This window comes from Cervus canadensis, chromosome 3 (assembly GCF_019320065.1).
Source record: "Cervus canadensis isolate Bull #8, Minnesota chromosome 3, ASM1932006v1, whole genome shotgun sequence".
In the NCBI taxonomy this organism is placed as follows: Eukaryota; Metazoa; Chordata; class Mammalia; order Artiodactyla; family Cervidae; genus Cervus; species Cervus canadensis.
In genome coordinates this window covers 45,770,969-45,789,741 of record NC_057388.1, presented here as the reverse complement: position 1 = coordinate 45,789,741, position 18,773 = coordinate 45,770,969, and the positions used below count along the sequence as shown (strand labels likewise).

The window sequence follows — 18,773 nt, the reverse complement described above, 5'->3', positions numbered from 1 at the left end:
TCTGCGTCATCATCTGGGCGGGGCGCGCCGCTGTGACGGCATCACTCCCGCACCAGCCAACATGGAAGGTGGCGACGGCAGCGTCTCTATGGTTGGCCGTGGGGCTCCGGGGTCCGGGGCGGCTGCAGCCACTGTCCGGGAGCTCCTGCAGGACGGTAAGGGGGGCCGGGCTGTGGTCAGGCCATGGGGCTTGGGAGCTGTCTGCTCCGCACTTGGGCCTGGGTGGTGGATTCAACCCGTCGCTTTGCAGAAAGTTTTCCGTTCTCGACGTGACCACTCCCCTCCGCCCGGCCCACTGGCATCTGGGTGCCGGCCTTGCCGACGTGTTTCCCCAGGGACTTGCTGGCCGGTTTCTTTCCGGTTGCCCTGGGGACACCTGATTTTGGAGGCTCCTCATTTCAGCTCTACCCTTCACGCTCCTGGGGCTTTGCTGATGTCCCGTTTCCGCACCCGGTGACCTTCTGCTGCCGCAGTTCTTGACCAAAGGGTGAAGCGTTTAACCCCATGAAAAGTGTAAGAACTAGGACAGATGACAAGCGCTTAGTGAAGGGGGGCTCTTTTTATGTAGATTTGGAAACATCCGCCCCTTTGACGAATTCTTGGACAGCACCGGTGGCCCCGTTTACAGCTCGCTTGTTTTGTTACTAGTGGTTTATCCACAACATACGTGGGGGAGGGTTCGGAGCATTCATTCAAGCTGGGATTAACCATATGTATTGAATATGGCAGTCAAGTTTACTTATAGTTTTGGACAAATTCTAGGAATAAGAAAAGTTAGACATACTACATTTGAGAAGCGCACACAATTGTCTTAGTGACGTTAACATGCTCCAAATCTGTTTTCTTTCAGAATAAAGTTCAAATTTCTAAAGACCCTTCTCATCTGTTCTTAATTTCCTTCCCAAATCAACATCACATTCTACCGTGTATAAAAATAATTTGTGTACTTAGTCTTTTCTACTGCATTGTAAAATCCCTTTTTATATTCTGCAGAGTTACCTATGGTAGGTGCAGAGTGTTTTTAAAAACTGAACAACACACTGAGAAGCATATGTACACATTTGTAGAACAAAATAGATTATAAATGAATGAAATAAACTTCTAAATTGCTGTTTTCTGTGTTGTATGTTTTATTATTGCCCTTAGTTTCTTGCCTTCTGATTATAATTTACATACTTTTGTCAAGATTTACTAACGATGTCATTTTCTGAACTAGATCATGTTCTCCAGGATCTCTGGCTAATGCATCTTTGTATCTTCATTTAAATTCAGTTTTACGAAGTCTTGGCTCCTGTTACATATACAATTTCCACTCTTAAGTAGCTTACGATTTTGGTAGGGGAAATAGTCCTATAAAGTTATAAAGTTAGACACTTTAATATAGCATTGTAATGGTAGCAGTAGAATTGTATATGAAGTAAAACATGAATCCAAAAGTGGATGATAACTGTTGGTGATTAGAGAATGTCAAAAAAGACTAGTTAGAGTTGGTTTTGAAGTATAAATAGAACTTCTCCAGGTGAAGTGCACAGAGGTAGTACATGCCACACATAGGTATTGATATAGGTTTCACTCCAGGAATTGTAATCAGTTTTTGGAGGGTACATAATCCTCAGTTCTGCTTTCTATATTTTCCTATTTAGTTCTCTTTCTCATCTTCAACAGTAATTATTTAAATCCTCTTTACTTTTTTCAAGCCATTCCCTTTGAGTTCAACAAATAGTTTTCAAATTCCCTAAAAGAGAATCTGATACAAGCTTCCTCAGTTTCTTGCCGTTAAATCTGTGAACCAGCCTGAACCTGTCGCCATCCTTTCTTCTATTTCATGGTATTTTTAATTACAAAAGAAGTGTACTGCTTCCTAAAGACAATCCCTCCTCTTGGTGTTCTGGATTTTCTTCCTGCCTCCTCCAGGACCAGTTACTCTCATTCTGGGCCAATTGAGATTGCTCTGCTTCGTGGATGTATCAGATGGACAGTTTTGGTCCTTATCTTACTTGATCTTATGAAAGGTTTTGACTTTTGGAATACTTTTACTCATGTGGCTTGTTAGTTGCATGGTTTTTGTTTGTTTGTTTGTTTTGTTTTTAAATTTCCTTATTCTTTAAGCGCTCTTTTTCAGCTTTCTTTAGATCCTTGTTGTCCTCATTGTGTCCCAATTCAGTGATTCACTCCACTCTTCCCCCCATAACATTCCTAAGGAAGTAAATATTCCCTTCAATAATAGTGATTCACTGTGTCAGGGATCTGCCAATTACGGAGGTTAGGATTGATAGGGTTGGTGAGTAGATGCATAGTTTGAAATTTTGTGAGTTTTTGATGTGATGCCTGTAACAATGAGAAAACTATAAAAGAGAAGCATTAGGGATATTCTGTCCTCCGATTGCGAAACCAGTGATTAGTATCCAGCCTTCACTATGTTTGATCTTTGTAATATCTTTGACACTACTGGCCACTTACTTTCTTTAAACTGTCCATTTTGATTTTTGCCATTCTCTCCTGTTTTTCTTTCTCTCTGAACATTTAATTTCTTTGCTTTCACTTTTTATCTTTTTTTTCTTTTTTTTAGTTCTACCACTTTATTGCTACCAGCCCGTCTCCCTCCACCCTCGTACACACATGCTCAGTCATGTAACCTCATGGACTGCAGCCTGCCAGGCTCCTCTGTCCATGGACTTTCCCAGGCAAGAATGCTGGAGTGGGTTGCCTTTTCCTTCTCCATCTTTTTTTTATCTTTACCCCCAAATTTTGGTGTTTCCCTGCTTCTGAATTGTCCCCATTTTTTTGTGCATTCTAAAGTGGCTTCCTAAATCATCTGGTCTTTTTTTTCATCGTTTGACTATTAATATCTTTGTACACAAATGTACACATAGATGGTCCTTACCTGTCTTCTGAGCTATAGAACCACTGTTTACTGGACATTTCTCTCTTGATAGTGAACAAGCACTACTAATTCTACATACAAAAAATCTACATATGGTACACGCTGCTATATTTAAAATGGGTAACCAACAAGGACTTATTGTATAGCATATGGAACTCTCAATGTTATGTGGCAGCCTGGATGGGAAGGGGGCTTGGGGGAGACTGGATACATATATATGTGTGGCTGAGTCCCTTTGCTGTTCACCTGAAATGCACAACATTGTTAATCGGCTATACCCCAGTACAAAATAAAAAGTTGCTAAAAAGGCCCGTGTATGAACAGATAGTATAGATCCTGCACATGAAAAAGTGAAATCAATATTTTTTCACCCCTTTCCTCTAACCCTTTGCTCTAATAGTCTCTGTTATCATTAATTGTATGTGGTAAGTTAGGTGTGTGTTTGTTCTCCTATAGCTTATGAGTTCTCTGGAGGCAGGGGTACATTCATGTTCATCCTTATTCGAAGATTACATGTCTGTTAATCAAGAAACTTGGAAATCATCTTTTAATTCTTGGTCTACCTAATCACCCATTTTCAGCTTGTGTCTAAGTCCTGTACATTGTAGTGTCTGAATGTTTGTCACATTTGTCACCTCCTTGGCATTCTTAGTGCCACTGTGTTTGGTCTCCATCCTGTCACTTGGGCTGGTAACATAGCACCTGTGGCTCTATTCAGTGAGTATGCTGGTAAACCAGCTTTCTGGGAAAATAGCAAAATCCCTGCTTTTGTATTATATACCAGTTTTCATGGTATAAATACGCTTAGCATGGTCAGTTTGAAGATACCTACATGAGATGTCAGCTGGCTCACACAATTCCTGAAAGTTTAGCAGTTGGCTCTCAGGAGTCAGTCTGAGCCAGCCCCAGTACACCACTGCGTGGCTAATCCCTTTTCAGTCATCCTCCATCCTGCTGCCAGAAACTGTTCTACAACACAAGGCTCACAGCACTCTTTCTTGGCTGTAAAACTTAAATGGGGTATAGTCTGAACATTTTGCTTGTTTTACCAGCCTCTTTTCAAACTGCACCCAGCCTTCCTTTGGAACCTCAAATCCTGCCGTTCTTTACCCTTTCTGTCAATATCCATTGTGATCTAGACATACTGAAGTCAGTATTATCCTTATTCCTCAGAATATACCATTGTATTTGCTGCCTCTAAACCTTTGCTTTTGAAATAGCCTTCTCTACTTGTCTGCCTGGCGGGATCCTTATTCTGAGAATTGCTTGGCAAACTCTAAGGAAATGGGATTCTCAGGATTAAGGCCAAGGTAGCAGTTTCTTTCTTTCACTCCACTTCGAGAGTAGTTAAGAATGCATCTCTGCTTTTAGCAGAATGATACTTGTAGCTGATGTATAGATTAATTCATTCAGCCAGTATTGAACACCTGTGTGTCAGGCATTGTTCAGGCTCTGTGGGTGTGGTAGTACAGAAAACAAAGACTTTGCCTTTGAGGAGCATATATTATAGTGAATATAGACAATTTGAAGTTTTTGTAAAAGTACTCTGTATTATAGCTAGTTTTATAATCTCTTGTCAAGGCAGTCTTACCTATATCTACCATATGGCTAGGAGATAATCCTTTTTACCTACATTGACTTCACTTCTGTATATCTATTTTTAATTCATAATTCCATTTTTTCTTTCACACATTTGTGGATTTCTATACATAAAGTTATCTTAACAGCTGTATTCAGCTAAACAGGATATATCTTAACAGCTATATCCTTTTTTCTTTCTTTTAAGGGCCTACGTTCAACATGATTTCTGCTTCCTTTTACTTATTTCACTCAAATCCAAAATTTCAATAATACCTGTGAGTTTGTATGTGCCTACTTCTTTTAAAATTTCAGATTCACTTTATTGTAACAGTATTTGTGCATCGATCTGGAGATACTGGAGACTGTAATTTTCAGATACAGTCAATTTTCTTATTGTTATTGACCTTGTTTTCTTGTGTTAAAAACTGTTGCTAGTATTTTTTTTTCAATCTTTTCTCAATATTTTCTTTTAATTTACTGATAAAACTAGCTTTTTTGTTGTTTGCTAATCATGTCCAACTCTTTGTGACCCCATGGACTGCAGTATGCCAGGCTTCCCTGTCTTTCACTGTTTCACAGTTTGCTCAAACTCATGTCCTTTGAGTCAGTGGTACTCTCCAATTATATCCTCTGCTGCCCTCTTCTCCTCCTGCCCTCAATCTTTCCTAGTATCAGGGTCTTTTCCAATGAATTGGCTCTTTCCATCAGGTGGTCAAAGTACTGAAGCTTCAGCATCACTCCTTCCAATGAATAATCAGGGTTGATTTCCTTTAGGATTTACTGATTTGGTCTCCTTGCTGTCCAAGGGATTCTCAAGAGTCTTTTCCAGCATCACAATTTGAAGGCATTGATTCTTTGGTGCTCCTGAAAACTAACTTTTAGGAGTATGCATAGTGGTCCAGAGGTGGGCTCTGGAGCTAGACTGCCTTGGGTTCAAACAATGAAATGGTAAAAGTTTCATGCCTTGTCTCTGCCCATCTCTTCACCCATGAAATGGGGAGAATGATATTTCCAACAGGGTTGTGTGCATATAGAATAAATTAGTATGAGTTCCAACAGGTCTGTGTGCATATTGGATGAGTTAGTATGTATAAAGTGCTTAGGTCAGTACGTGATGTGTAGGAATATTCTTAGTAAATATTGCCACTCTTCTGCTATTGCCACCACCTCTTCCTTCTTCTTTACAACAGAAAGCCTTTTTGTTAGTTTTTGGTGTATAGAAAGATCTCAAAATATGTTAACTGTGGTTACAATTGTTATGTTGTTTAATTTCTGTGGTTTTGTTGTTTTTCATTCGCTAAGTCGTGTCTCACTCTTTGTGACCTCATTAACTGCAGCACACCAGATTTCCTGGTCCTTCACTGTCTCCCAGAGTTTGCTCAAACTCATGTCCTTTGAGTCAGTGATGCCATCCAAACATCTCATTCTCTGTCGTCCTCTTCTCCTGTCCTCAATCTTTCCTAGTATCAGGGTCTTTTCCAATGAATGGACTCTTTCCATCAGGTGGCCAAAGTATTGGAGCTTCAGCATCAGTCCTTCCAATGAATATTCAGGGTTGATTTCCTTTAGGATTGACTGATTTGGTCTCTTTGTTGTCCAAGGGACTCTCAAGAGTCTTCTCCAGCATCACAGTTTGCAAGCATCAATTCTTTGGCATGCAACCTTCTTTATGGTCTAACTGTTATTTTTGTACATGACTACTGGAAAAACCATTGCTTTGACTATATGGACCTTTGTCAGCAAAGTTATGTCTCTGCTTTTTAATATGCTGTATAGGTTTGTCATAGCTTTTCTTCCAAGGAGCAAGCATCTTTTAATTTCATGGCTGCAGTCACCGTCTGTAATGATTTTGGAGCCCAAGAAAATAAAATCTGCCATTTGTTTCCATTTTTTCCCCATCCATTTGCCATGAAGTGATGGGACCAGATGCCATGATCTTTGGTTGAATGTTGGGTTTTTAAGCCAGCTTTTTCACTCTCTTCTTTCATTTTTATCTAGAAGCTCTTTAATTCCTCTTCGCTTTCCACCATTAGAGTAGTATCATCTGCATATCTGAGGTTGTTCATATTTCTCCCAGTAGTCTTGATTCCACTTGTGATTCATCCAGCCCTGCATTTTGCATGGTATACTCTGCATATGTTAAGTAAGCAGAGTGACAATATACAACCTTGAAGAATTCCTTTCCCAATTTTAGACCAGTCTGTTGTTCCATCTGTGGTTTGGTGCAATGTGATTAATAATTTTTTTTATGTTTTCCCCAGAGTGTTATAGTGATTTTTTAAATGAAGACTTTGATGTAAAGACTTATACTTCTCAATCTATTCATCAAGCTGTAATTGCTGAACAACTAGCAAAACTTGCCCAAGGAATCAGTCAGTTGGATAAAGAACTACACTTACAGGTAATTCCAATCTTCTGGAGCATACAGTTTATCCCAGAGTGATTATATATCATTTTATAATCCTTTTATTATTTAATCTAAATGCATATTTATATGAACAAATTATATTTTCCCAAGTGTGTGTGTGTGTGTGTGTGTGTGTGTGTATATATATATATATAAATTCTTGGCTGCACCACACAGCATGTGGGATCTTAGTTCCCCAACCAGTTCGATGTGGATTGAACTCACATGTCCTGCCTTGGAAACATGGGGTCTTAATCCCTGGACCACCAGGAAAGTTCCTCCAAGTACATTTTTTAAAAGTTTTCTGGAAGCTACTTTTTGTCAGTTGAAAAATGGATATCCCATCTCTCCAAAACCTTTTATTCATACTTTGTTTTCATCATCTCATCTGATATGGAGGGAATATAAGTTGGCAAAAAAATAGGATGTCTTAGGGCTTTCCTGGTGGCTCAGACGGTAAAGAATCCACCTGCAATGCAGGAGACCCAGGTTCGATCCCTGGGTCAGGAAGATCCCTTGGAGAAGGAAATGCAGCCCATTCCAGTGTTTTTGCCTGGCAAATTGAATGGATAGAGGAGCCTGACTGGCTACAGTTCTTGGGTTCGCAAAGAGTTGGACACAGCTGAGTAGCTAACATTTGATAAAGATAATAGAAAATGGAATTTTGGAAGCAGAATAGTGTGAATAAGGAAAACTGTTCCCATCAGGAGTTCATACTTCATGAGCACAAAATGTAACATTTGATGAAATTGCAGATGGTTGATAAATTTGTGGTGGATAGGACACAAAAGGGGAGTTAGGAGATAGGTCTGAGTCTCAGTTGTGCTGTTACCTTTCATATTATATAATACCTTTTAGTCTTGCCTTTTTTTTTCTGAGTAGGTACGTAAACATTTAAATTAATGTACAGTTGCATTAATAAATGTGTATTTACCAGGAAACCTAGATCTGGTATAGCATGAGACATGTTCCCTTAAACTTTTTTGTGTCTTGCTTTATCAGTTAAAAGAGCTACTTGTTTAGGACTGGGATGACTTCTAAGGTCAATTTAACTATAAAATTCTGATTATATAGTTAGAAATCAATTATTTATAGTCAGTTTTAATAGTCTGGTTTGCTGTAGTCTGTGGGAATAGAAAAATGAACGTATTTCCTTGCTCTCTAAGCATTCACAGACCAGTGGCAGATACAGACAGAAATAATGACAGGCAAGTGATGCCTGTTTTAGATAGAGTAGTACACATTGTTTATGGGGGCAGGGGAAAATGCTTTTTAATTCTGCCTGTGTTTCTTGGGGTAGCTTTTTGCAGAAGCTACCTGAAATTCTTTCTATCTTTTTGTGGTTGGCATTTTCCTTATCCTTTGCATGTAGTAACTTCTCTAAAGGAATCAGTAAAAACTAGAGGGCAAGTTATACTTAACAGCAGTTTTGGATGTGGGATTGAGAAAAATCTCAGTCCTGGTATGAGATCTGAACCTGCTATAATTGTTTTTCTGCAGAAGCAAAATTGGAATAATGCTGACCGAACTCATAAATAAAATATAATCAAAATAATTTAAAATATCAGTGAGATGATTTAAATTACAAAAGATGTACAGAGATAAGTATCAGTCAGGACTTTAGTACAAGAAACAGAAATCACTCTAGGTATTTAAAGCAGGAAGATACTTAATACAGAGGATTGGATGGACAGCTAATAGACAGGGTGGAAGGATCTACCATGGATGCAGCCCAGGGACCTGCAAGCACCTGCTGTTAACTCCCATGTCCCTGCTGAAGTTCAGCTTCTGGGTGCTTGAACTCTGGTAACTGGACTCTGGAATGATGAATAGGGCTATCTCGGCTGTCTCTAAAGCCTCAGGTCTCTGGCTCTGGCTTACTAGCTGAAACAGTAACGGGAAAATAGCTTTCCTCTTCTGTCTTCTAAATCTCTTGAAAATTCATCCAGTTGATTGCAGGGGAGACTATAACAGTGTAGTTTTAGGTTTTTCAAACTTTCTGCAGCGTCACAAGGGACAAAGAATAGAGAATTAGAAGAAAATCATTGTGTTAGGATGGATGCATTAATCACCATGTCAGTGGACTGGGGAAAATTGAGAAGTCTTCTAGGTAAGAGACATAGGAGACCAAAAGTAACAGTTATGTGATAGAGGAAATTGCTAGAATGACAGTGACATCTGGCACTGGACAGAGTGGAGGATTTAGGCTTCCAGTGAATGAATCTTTGCCATTAAGGAGCTTCAGTTTATAGATTAGACATGAAACTTCTTATGCATTGTAATAAAGGCTTCCTGGATTATTCTAAAGATTTGCTTGATATCTTGATGTTTCTAGGATTCTCTTGCATGTAGCCTTTAATTCCTAACTTTTTTTTTGACATAGCATTGAAAGAGGGTTTGCTGTGACATGGGGAAGCTGGAAACAGAGAGATGTTCAGGGAGGTGCTGATTCTGTTTTATCTTTGCAAATTAGGATGTGGTTGTGATGATGCTGATTAAGTTCAAGAGCTAAAAGAACCTGCTGTTTGAAAACACTCTTTAAAAGGAAAACATGTATTAATTAGTGTGGCGAGAATTGGCAGGTTTTTGTTTTTCAGTTTTGGCACATCTTCCTTCTGCACATCCTACTAGGAAAACATGGGGCTAATGAAAAGACTTCTTTGGCACCATGTCGAGCTTTAAGCATGTTTATGTTCCTGCCAATCAGACATCTCAAACACACCTTTTTTACTTGTACTTTTTTCCTTTGTATTAGCATTTTCCCCCCTTTCCACATAGAGAGAGACCTTCAGTTCTACATTGTGGTTACAAATTAAAATACCTAATACTTACAGTGCTGATGATTCATTCTTGATTTTCAGGTCGTTGCAAGACATGAAGATTTATTGGCACAAGCAACTGGAATTGAGTCTTTGGAAGGTATGTTTCCATTAACTGTTATACTATTTAGAGCTCACCTAGGGCTTGGTAACTTTTCTTGTGAAGGATCTGAAAGTAAATAATTTGAGACTTTGCAGGCCATATTGTCTCTGTTACAACTTGTAAACTCTGCTGTTACAGAGTGAAACCAACTGAGTAATATGTAAATGAATGTGTGTGGCTGTGTTCCAACAAAACTTTAGTAAAACTTTGAGGTTTTATTGGCATGTGTGTCTGACTTTTTGTGACCCTGTGTACTGTAGCTTGTAAGGCTGCTCTGTCCATAGGATTCTCCAGGCAAGAATACTAGAGTGGGTTGCCATGCCCTCCTCCAGGGCATCTTCCTAACCCAGCGATTGAACCTGTCTCTTACGTCTCCTGCACTGGCAAGCAGGTTCTCTGACCTTTGAGCTAAATTCTCTGGATTTAAATCATTGCTTAGCCTCCTACTAGATGTGTGAGTTTGGACAAGTTACTTTCTGTGCCTGTTTTATCCATAAAGGAGTGTTCATACGTACTAATATGGTGCTAATTTGAGTTAACAAAATGCTTAGAACAATTCCTAGTGCATATTTAGTGCTTTTATAACTGAGTTAATGAAAACAAGCAGAGAATTCCAGTGGTTAGAGATTAGGACTTTGCAGTTTCACTGCTGAGGGTGCAGGTTCAATCCCTGGTCAGGGAACTAAGATTCGGCAAGTCACATTGTGGGGCTGAAACCACTGCCCCCCCATCCCCCCAAACAAAGTCAGCTCCACCAAAGTAGTGGAAATAGGCTTCAGTTCTTTCATTATGTTCGACTTCTTTGAAATGCTTTTCAAAAATGAAAGTATAGTAGAATAATGCATTGGATTTTTATTGTGAATTCTTCTGTTTTTGTTTGACTACTTTTTTTTTTTGTGAGGTTGTTTGACTACTTCTTTTATGAATTTTTCATTCTGTTAAACTACATCTCATAAATATGAAATGCTAATACTGTATTTTCCATCACCACTTGTGTTGTGATTACATTATTAATCACTGCACATCAAAAGAAAGCTAAATGATTTTTCTCTTTGTTGGTTGAATTCTTGAGGAAGAAGGATATTGCCTTTTGTGAGGCAATATTCTTTAATGCTTCCCCAGTATTTCTTACACACACTCATAGGTATTATTCTCAGCATGTACACTGTTTCTAACGCATCCTGATGAAGAACATAGTATTTTAAAAATAATAGTTTGTGTGTTACTTGAATATTTAGGATAGATACTAGACTATGGGAAAATTAAGAGGCTCTAGGTACTGACTTACTATTGGAAATTAATTTTTTTAATCTCATAGTATTTTATAAGTTTCTGGAAGCAAGAAACAATACCTTGTTTTTAATGGTAATTTTTGTAAATAAATGATAAATGATTTTTTTCTTTATAAAAACTATAGGGATGTTGTGGTAGTATGTTGATTTTGAGTGTAAATATGTGTAGATAAATCATCACAACAAAAATACTTCTTACTGTGGTTTTCGTATATATGCTTAGTTCTTTTTATTTTTTTTAATTGGCTGCATCATGCAGCTTGTGCGATCTTAGTTCCCCAATCAGGGATTGAACCCTGGGCTACGGCAGTGAAAGTGCTGAATTCTAATTGTCATGGGCTGTGCATGGATTGGAAGATAATTTTCAGACATGAGGCAAAATGAGAGAATAGAATTTATTACAGTGGGAGACACTTAGAACAGCAGGCCAGCTCAAGGGTGAGCTGATGGCTTTTGTGTGCTAGTAACCAATTTTATAGCCTCACGACCAAGTTCTTACTGGGGGCATTAGGTGATTGTTTAGGGTGCTATAGGGAGGTTTGCAGAGTTGGACATGACTGAGCACAGCACAGGGTGGGTATTTTTTTTTAATCTAACATGGGGTCAGGGAACTGGAGCTGGCTGGTTTAGATGGGTGGAGGCTCTTGACAACAATTGCTGTGGGGCTCGGTCAGTTCCGGAGATGACCTTGGTACAAGGCTCCACATTTGTGACCTTGGTCAAAGGCTTTACACCAGTGACTTTGGTATAGAGCTCCACATTAACCACTGGACTGCCAGGTAATTCCCTATATGTGTTAAGTTCCGTAGTGTGCTGATTTTCCCTGAATGCTTTTCAGTGATTGCAACATTTAAAATATGCTATTTGTCTGAGTTAGAATGATTATCCGTTAGATGAGAGTATACAGTACAAAGGCTGACTTCTGTAAATTCCTATGATAATCTAAAAGTATTCTCCAGATTATTTGAACATAAGAAGTCAAGGTATGAATCAGTATATATTTTAGCATGATGTGTATTTCTAAGCATATTAAAATTTTTGAGATGTGTGTTATGTATTTGAAAAAGAGTATTGTCCCAGCTATTTACTTCATCTGCTTTTTCTCCTATGTATTTAAAATTTTGTGCTATATTCATTTGGAGGTATACTTATTTAGCCTATTTTATTAAAATTTACATTCTCGTAGAAACTAACAATGTGGTTGAGCAACTACACTCCAATAAAATTAATTAAAAAAGAAAACATTCAGTAAAATCTACTGTGCTTTATCTCCTAAAATGAAATAAAATTTACTCTCTATGTTCTATTCATTTATTCACTTAAATTTTAATTGAGAATTTGCTAGATTCCAGGCACGTGTAACCTTATAAAAAATCCCTGTCGCTATGGAGGTATGTTTAATTGTGCATGAATGTGTGCCTGTCATTCGCTTAGTTGTCTCCAACTCTTGTGACCCCTCAGACTGTAGCCCGCCAGGCTCCTCTGTCCTTGGGACTTTCCCTGCAAGAATACTGGAGCAGGTTGCCATTTCCTCCTCCAGGGGATCTTCCTGACCCAGGGGTTGAACCCACATCTCCTGCATTGGGAGGAGGCTTCTTTACAACTGAGCCACCCAGGAATCCCAATTAAGCCTATTTAATTAAAAAGAGATCGCTTAATTTATTAATTTATTTGCTTACTCAGTAATTGAGAAATTGTTAGATACCAGGCACCTGTGAACAAAAGCCAAAGTCACTGTTCATGTTATATTTATGTTCTAGGTAGGAAATTAGACCCAAAAAATACGTTAGTAGGAAACTTCAGGTATTTGTAAGTTCTAAAAGAAAATAAAATAAACGATGAGACAGAAGGGGAGTCCCTTACTAGCTCGGATAAGCAGGGGATGTCTCTTTGAGAAGATGACATTTGAGCTGAGATCTGAGTGATGAGAAAGAGCTACCACATGACTCTCTGGGGAGAAGAGTGTGGTAAGCTGAGGGACCAACAAATGGAATTAGTGTGGCATGTTTGAAGGAAAGAAAGAAAAGTCTAGTACGATTAAGAGTTTAGTGAATGAGGCAAAGAAATTGTAGATGAGGTTCTTGGAAAGGAATTTTGATTTTCATTCTAAATGGAATGGTAAGCCATTGGAGGATTTTAATTAGAGATATGTGATTAATGCTCTAAAATTTTTTTTTTTTCTTGGTAGTGGTTTTTGCCATATATTGACATGAATCAGCCATGGATTTGCATGTGTTCCCCATCCTGATCCCCGCTCCCACCTCCCTCCCCATCTAGTGGTTCTATAGGAAGGCAAGAGTAGACTCTGGGGTTCCCATTTAAAAGTTATTAGAGTAATAATAGTTGATGGTGCCTTGAATTAGAGTGGTGGACATAAAGAGAGAGAAGTGGATGGTATAAGATGGGAATAGAGTTGATAGGATTTGTTGATGGGAAATTAAAGGTCTGAGGGAAAAAAACTCACCAAGAGTGATTCCTAAAATTTTAGTCTGAAAAATTGGATAGATGATGGTATAAGTAACTTGAGATGAGTTAGACTGGAGAGGATCATGACTTTGGTTGGGGCAGATGTTATCTTGGGTGTCTTAAATTTGTCATGAGAAAATTCTGAACTAAGTTGTGGTGTGTATATGTGTGTGTATAGTTAGGCAGATATAAAGAAAATATGGATACATGTACATATGTGTATATCTCAAATCAGTATTTTATTGAATAGATTGAGATTTCATTCAGACCCTGTGTTTTAAATACTAAGAGAGACTCTGGATGGAGAAGAGAAGAGGACTGACGATCCCCTCTGGGAGTACTCCAGCATTTAGAGATCTAATGGAGAAGGAGTAGGAGCAACTATTGTGATCCGAAGGAACCCAGGGGGTGTAATGATTTGGAAGGCTAGAGTAAAACATGTTTTAGGGAGGGAGTGGTTCAACGTGAAATGAATTTTTGAGAGTTTGAACAGGATTAAGACAGAATTGATAATAGAAATTGGCACCTTGGAGATTTCTGGTGATCTTGACAAGGTCTGTTTTACTGGAATATGTGTGAAAGCTCTCACGAGTGGGTTGTGGGGAGAAAACATGTAAGGAAGTAGTGATAACTAGGAAGGCCAGTACAGTTTTGGAGATTTCAGGTCAGTGAACCATAAAGCCAGCAGAAAAGCATAATCTCTGGGTCCAGAAAGGATTCTATTGAACTGAGCCAAATTAAAACATATTTGTATGCTGATAGGAATGTTAATTAACCTTAAAATTACCTCATCTAATATGTGACAACATTCTATACTTAAATTTATTTATAGAATGCTGTGTTTTAAAACTACAGCTATGTCAGTTGAATATAGAAACTGAGTTTTAAATAATGGAGTTCAAAATAATTAGATCTGTAATAGTGGAAAACCCATTTTTAGGTATATAAATAGTCAAATTTAAGATCTGTCTTCCTGAAAATAGTTCTACAATTTTATAAATGGTTCTTCATCATGTTGTGTAAACAGAGAGTAAAGGCAATAATATACTTGCTCTCCGTATATATTATTTCTCTATCATTGGTGATCAGAGAGAGTATACCAGGAGCAGAGTACGTCACCCAAATTGTTCAGGGCCTTGGAGATCAAGCTGTGGACTTTAGCTTTAACCTAGGAATGAAGGGGAGACTGTGGATAGATTTTAGCAAATGAGTGTTAAGATATAATTTACACTTCTAAAGATCACTCAGGCATTTTTTTGTGTGTGATTATAGTACAGTGCACATTAACAGTGGGTTTCCCTGGTAGCTCAGCTTGTAGAGAATCTGCCTGCAATGCAGGAGACCACCATTCGATTCCTGGGGCAAGAAGATCTCTTGGAGAAGGGATATGCTACCCAATCCAGTATTCTTGGGCTTCCCTGGTGGCTCAGCTGATAAAGAATCTGCCTGTAATGCAGGAGACCTGAGTTCAATCCCTGGATTGGGAAGATCCCCTGGTCAGAAGGAAACAGATGCCCACTCCAGTATTCTTGCCTGGAGGATCCCCATAAACAGAGGAACCTGGCAGGCTACAGTCCATTGGGTCATGAAGAGTCTGACATGACTGAGTGACTTTCATTTTTACTTTTCACACATAACATGGAATTTACCCCTTTAATCATATTAATGCTAATTCAGTGCTGTTAATAGGTATCACTATCCAGTTCCAGATTTTTCTCATCACTTGGAAACCTTGTAACCATTAAGTAGTCACTCCCCATTCCTTGCGGTGGTGCTAGTGATAAAGAACCTGTCTGCCAATGCAGGAGACACAGAGACTTGGGTTTGATCACTGGGTCGGGAAAATCCCCTGGAGGAGAGCATGGAAACCCACTCCAGTATTCTTGCCTGGAGAAATCCCATGTTCACAAGAGCCCTCTGGGCTACGGTCCATACGATTGTAAAGAGCTGGACATGACTGAAGTGACTTAGCGTGTGTGCACCCTATTCCTTGTAAGACCTCTTTAGTGAAGGAAGATTTGGAGTAGGGGAAGACTAGTTAGAGGTTTTTGAATAGTCTAGGTAAAAGATATGGTTCGATTATGATGATAGCAGAAAAAAATGGAAAATTTTTTCAATTTTTTCCTTTTAACTTAACTTTTTACCCAACTTGAAACCCTTGTAAATTTAAGTAATGTAAGCTATTATGTTTTCCTAGGTGTCCTTCAGATGATGCAGACAAGAATTGGGGCTTTACAGGGAGCCGTTGATAGGTACTGTTGTTCATTTTGTAAATAAGTGAAATGGAAAGATTTTTATCCATTGATATTTTGAAGATGATTTTATCTCTCTTCTTTTTGTTTTTCCTTTAGGATGAAAGCAAAAATTGTTGAGCCATACAATAAAATAGTAGCCCGTACTGCTCAACTAGCAAGACTTCAGGTAGGTCCTCATTTGTCATTTCTTTGTAATTTTAGTTCATTTTTTCTTTATAAGGGGATAGATTTCAAGAGAATGAATTCTGAGGAAGCAAGAGAATATGAGAGAAAAAGAAAATATTCAAGTGCTTTAAAAGAAGATGTTCAGTTTAAAAAATAAAAATCAAAACTACTATTCAAGTGAATTATTTTCACTCTTATTATTACAGTATATAATCATTTTACTAACTTTTTAGAATTCAAAATTATTTCTCTTGATAGAGAACAGGAAGAAACCTAACTTTTATCCTTACAGTTTTCTGTGGTCAAATGTAAATAACCTAGTCATTTAACTTCTATAATAGATGGTTGCTGTTCAGTCACTAAGTCCTGTTGATTCTTTTAATCCATGGACTGCAGCACGCCAGGCTTCCCTGGTTCTTCACTATCTCCTGGAGTTTGCTCAATAACTCACATCCATCGAATCAGTTATGCCACCCAACCATCTCATCCTCAGTCATCCCCTTCTCTTGCATCAACGTCTTTTCCAGTGAGTTGGCTCTTTGTATCATGTGGCCAAAGTACTGGAGCTTCAGCTTCAGCATCAGTCCTTCCAATGAATATTCAGGGTTGATTTTCTTTAGGATTGACTGGTTTGATGTCCTTGGAGTCCAAGGAACTCTCAAGTCTTCTCAATTACCACAATTTGAAAGCATCATTTCTTCAGCACTCAGCCTTCTTTATGGTACAACTTTCACATCCATACGACTATTGGAAAAACCATAGCTTTGTCTATACAGATCTTTGTTGGCAAAGTGATATCTCTGCTTTCTAATACACTGTGTAGGTTTGTCATGCTTCTCTTTCAAGGGAAGCAAGTGTCTTTTCATTTCCTGGCTTCTGTCACCATCTGCAGTGGTTTTGGAGCCCAGTCACTATTTCCACTTTTTCCCCATCTATTTGCCATGAAGTGATGGGCCTCGATGCTGTGATCTTAGTTTTTTGAATGTTGAGTTTTAAGCCATTTTTGAACTTTTCTGTTTCACTCTCATCAGGAGGCTCTTTAGTTCCTCTTTGCTTTCTGCCATTAAAGTGGTATCATCTTCTTATCTGAGGTTGTTGATGTTTTTCCCAATAATTTTGATTTCAGTTTGTGATTCATCCAGCCCAGCGTTTCACATGATGTACTCTGCATAGAAATTAAATAAGCAGGGTGGCAGTATCAGCCTTGACATACTTCTTTCCCAATTTTGAACCAGTCCATTGTGCCATGTCCAGTTCTGTTTCTTTTTGCCCTGCATACAGGTTTCTCAGGAAGCAAGTAAGGTGGTCTGGTATTTCCATCTCTTTAAAAATTTTCCACAGTTTGTTGTGATCCACACAGTCAAAGGCTTTCGCATATAATAGATATTTCTGGGTTTTTTTTTATATTTCAGTATTTTAAAGAATTAATTTTTTTGGTTGTGCTGGGTTTTTGTTGCTGCACATAGGCTTTCTTTAGTTGCTGTGAGTGACGAACACTCTTTGTCTCGGTGTATGGGCTTCTCATTGCAGTGGCTTCTTTTGTTGTGGAGCATAGGCTGTAGGTGGATGGGCTTCAGAAGTTGCAGCACGCGGCTTCAGTAGTTACGATGCTCAGGCTTAGTAACTCCACGGCATGTGGAGTCTTCCTGGACCAGAGATCCAACCTATGTCACCTTCATTGACAAGTGGATTCTTATCCACTGTGCCATCAGGGAATTCCTACTTCAGTATTTTATTCTTTGCTATTTTTGGGTCAGTTTTTGTCACTTGACCTTTCTTCTTGTTATGGGTTTTGTTTTGATGCTTTTTAATGTTTTTTTTATGCTTCTTTGCATGCTTGATATTTTTTTATTTTATAGTGGAAAGGTGTGTTTTGTGTTCAGGGGTCCTGGATTTTAAAAATTTCCTGATGTAGTGTTGGACTCATTCTTGTTCATAGTTAAGTTACTTGAAATTAGTTTGATCTTTTTGAGGATTGGTTTTAAATCTTTGTTACTGTGGGTTCAGAGTGTCTTTAGCCTATGGAGAATTTCAGTTCAGTTCAGTTGCTCAGTCGTGTCCGACTCTTTGCGACCCCATGAACTGCAGCATGCCAGGCTTCCCTGTCCATCACCAACTCCCAGAGTTTACCCAAACTCATGTTCATTGAGTTGACGATGCCATCTAACTATCTCATCCTCTGTCGTCCCCATCTCCTGCCTTTAATCTTTCCCAGCATCAGGGTCTTTTCCAATGAGTCAGCTCTTCGCATCAGGTGGCCAAAATATTGGAGTTTCAGCTTCAACACCAGTCCTTCCAATGAACACCTAGGACTAATTTCCTTTAGGATGGACTGGTTGGATCTCCTTGCAGTCCAAGGGACTTTTAAGAGTCTTCTCCAATACCACAGTTCAAAAGCATCAGTTCTTCTGCGCTCAGCTTTCTTTATAGTCCTACTCTCACATCTGTACATGACCATTGGAAAAACCATAGCCTTGACTAGATGGACCTTTGTTGACAAACTAATGTCTCTGCTTTTTAATATACTGTTTAGGTTGGTCTTAACTTACTTTCCAAGGAGTAAGCATCTTTTAATTTCATGGCTGCAGTCACCATCCGCAGTGATTTTGGAGCCCCCCAAAATAAAGTCTGCCACTGTTTCCACTGTTTCTCCATCTGTTTGCCATGAAGTGATGGGACTGGATCACTAAGATCATTTGCCATGATCTTAGTTTTCTGAATGTTGAGCTTTAAGCCAACTTTTTCACTCTCCTCTTTCATCAAGAGGCTCTTTAGTTCTTCTTCACTTTCTGCCATAAGGG

General features: G+C 38.7%; 1 protein-coding gene across 1 annotated transcript in view; it reads left to right on the top strand.

Annotated features, from left to right (window-relative positions):
- Positions 1-17: 17 nt before the first annotated feature.
- The window catches only part of COG5 (component of oligomeric golgi complex 5), a 267,212-nt gene continuing 248,456 nt past the window's right edge, over positions 18-18,773 (top strand). Inside the window, exons 1-5 of the mRNA XM_043463038.1 lie at positions 18-155; positions 6,727-6,866; positions 9,734-9,791; positions 15,750-15,804; positions 15,904-15,973. Of these exons, the coding sequence (XP_043318973.1) occupies positions 62-155; positions 6,727-6,866; positions 9,734-9,791; positions 15,750-15,804; positions 15,904-15,973 (417 nt within the window). The 5' untranslated portion in view covers positions 18-61. The remainder of the gene's footprint in view (positions 156-6,726; positions 6,867-9,733; positions 9,792-15,749; positions 15,805-15,903; positions 15,974-18,773) is intronic.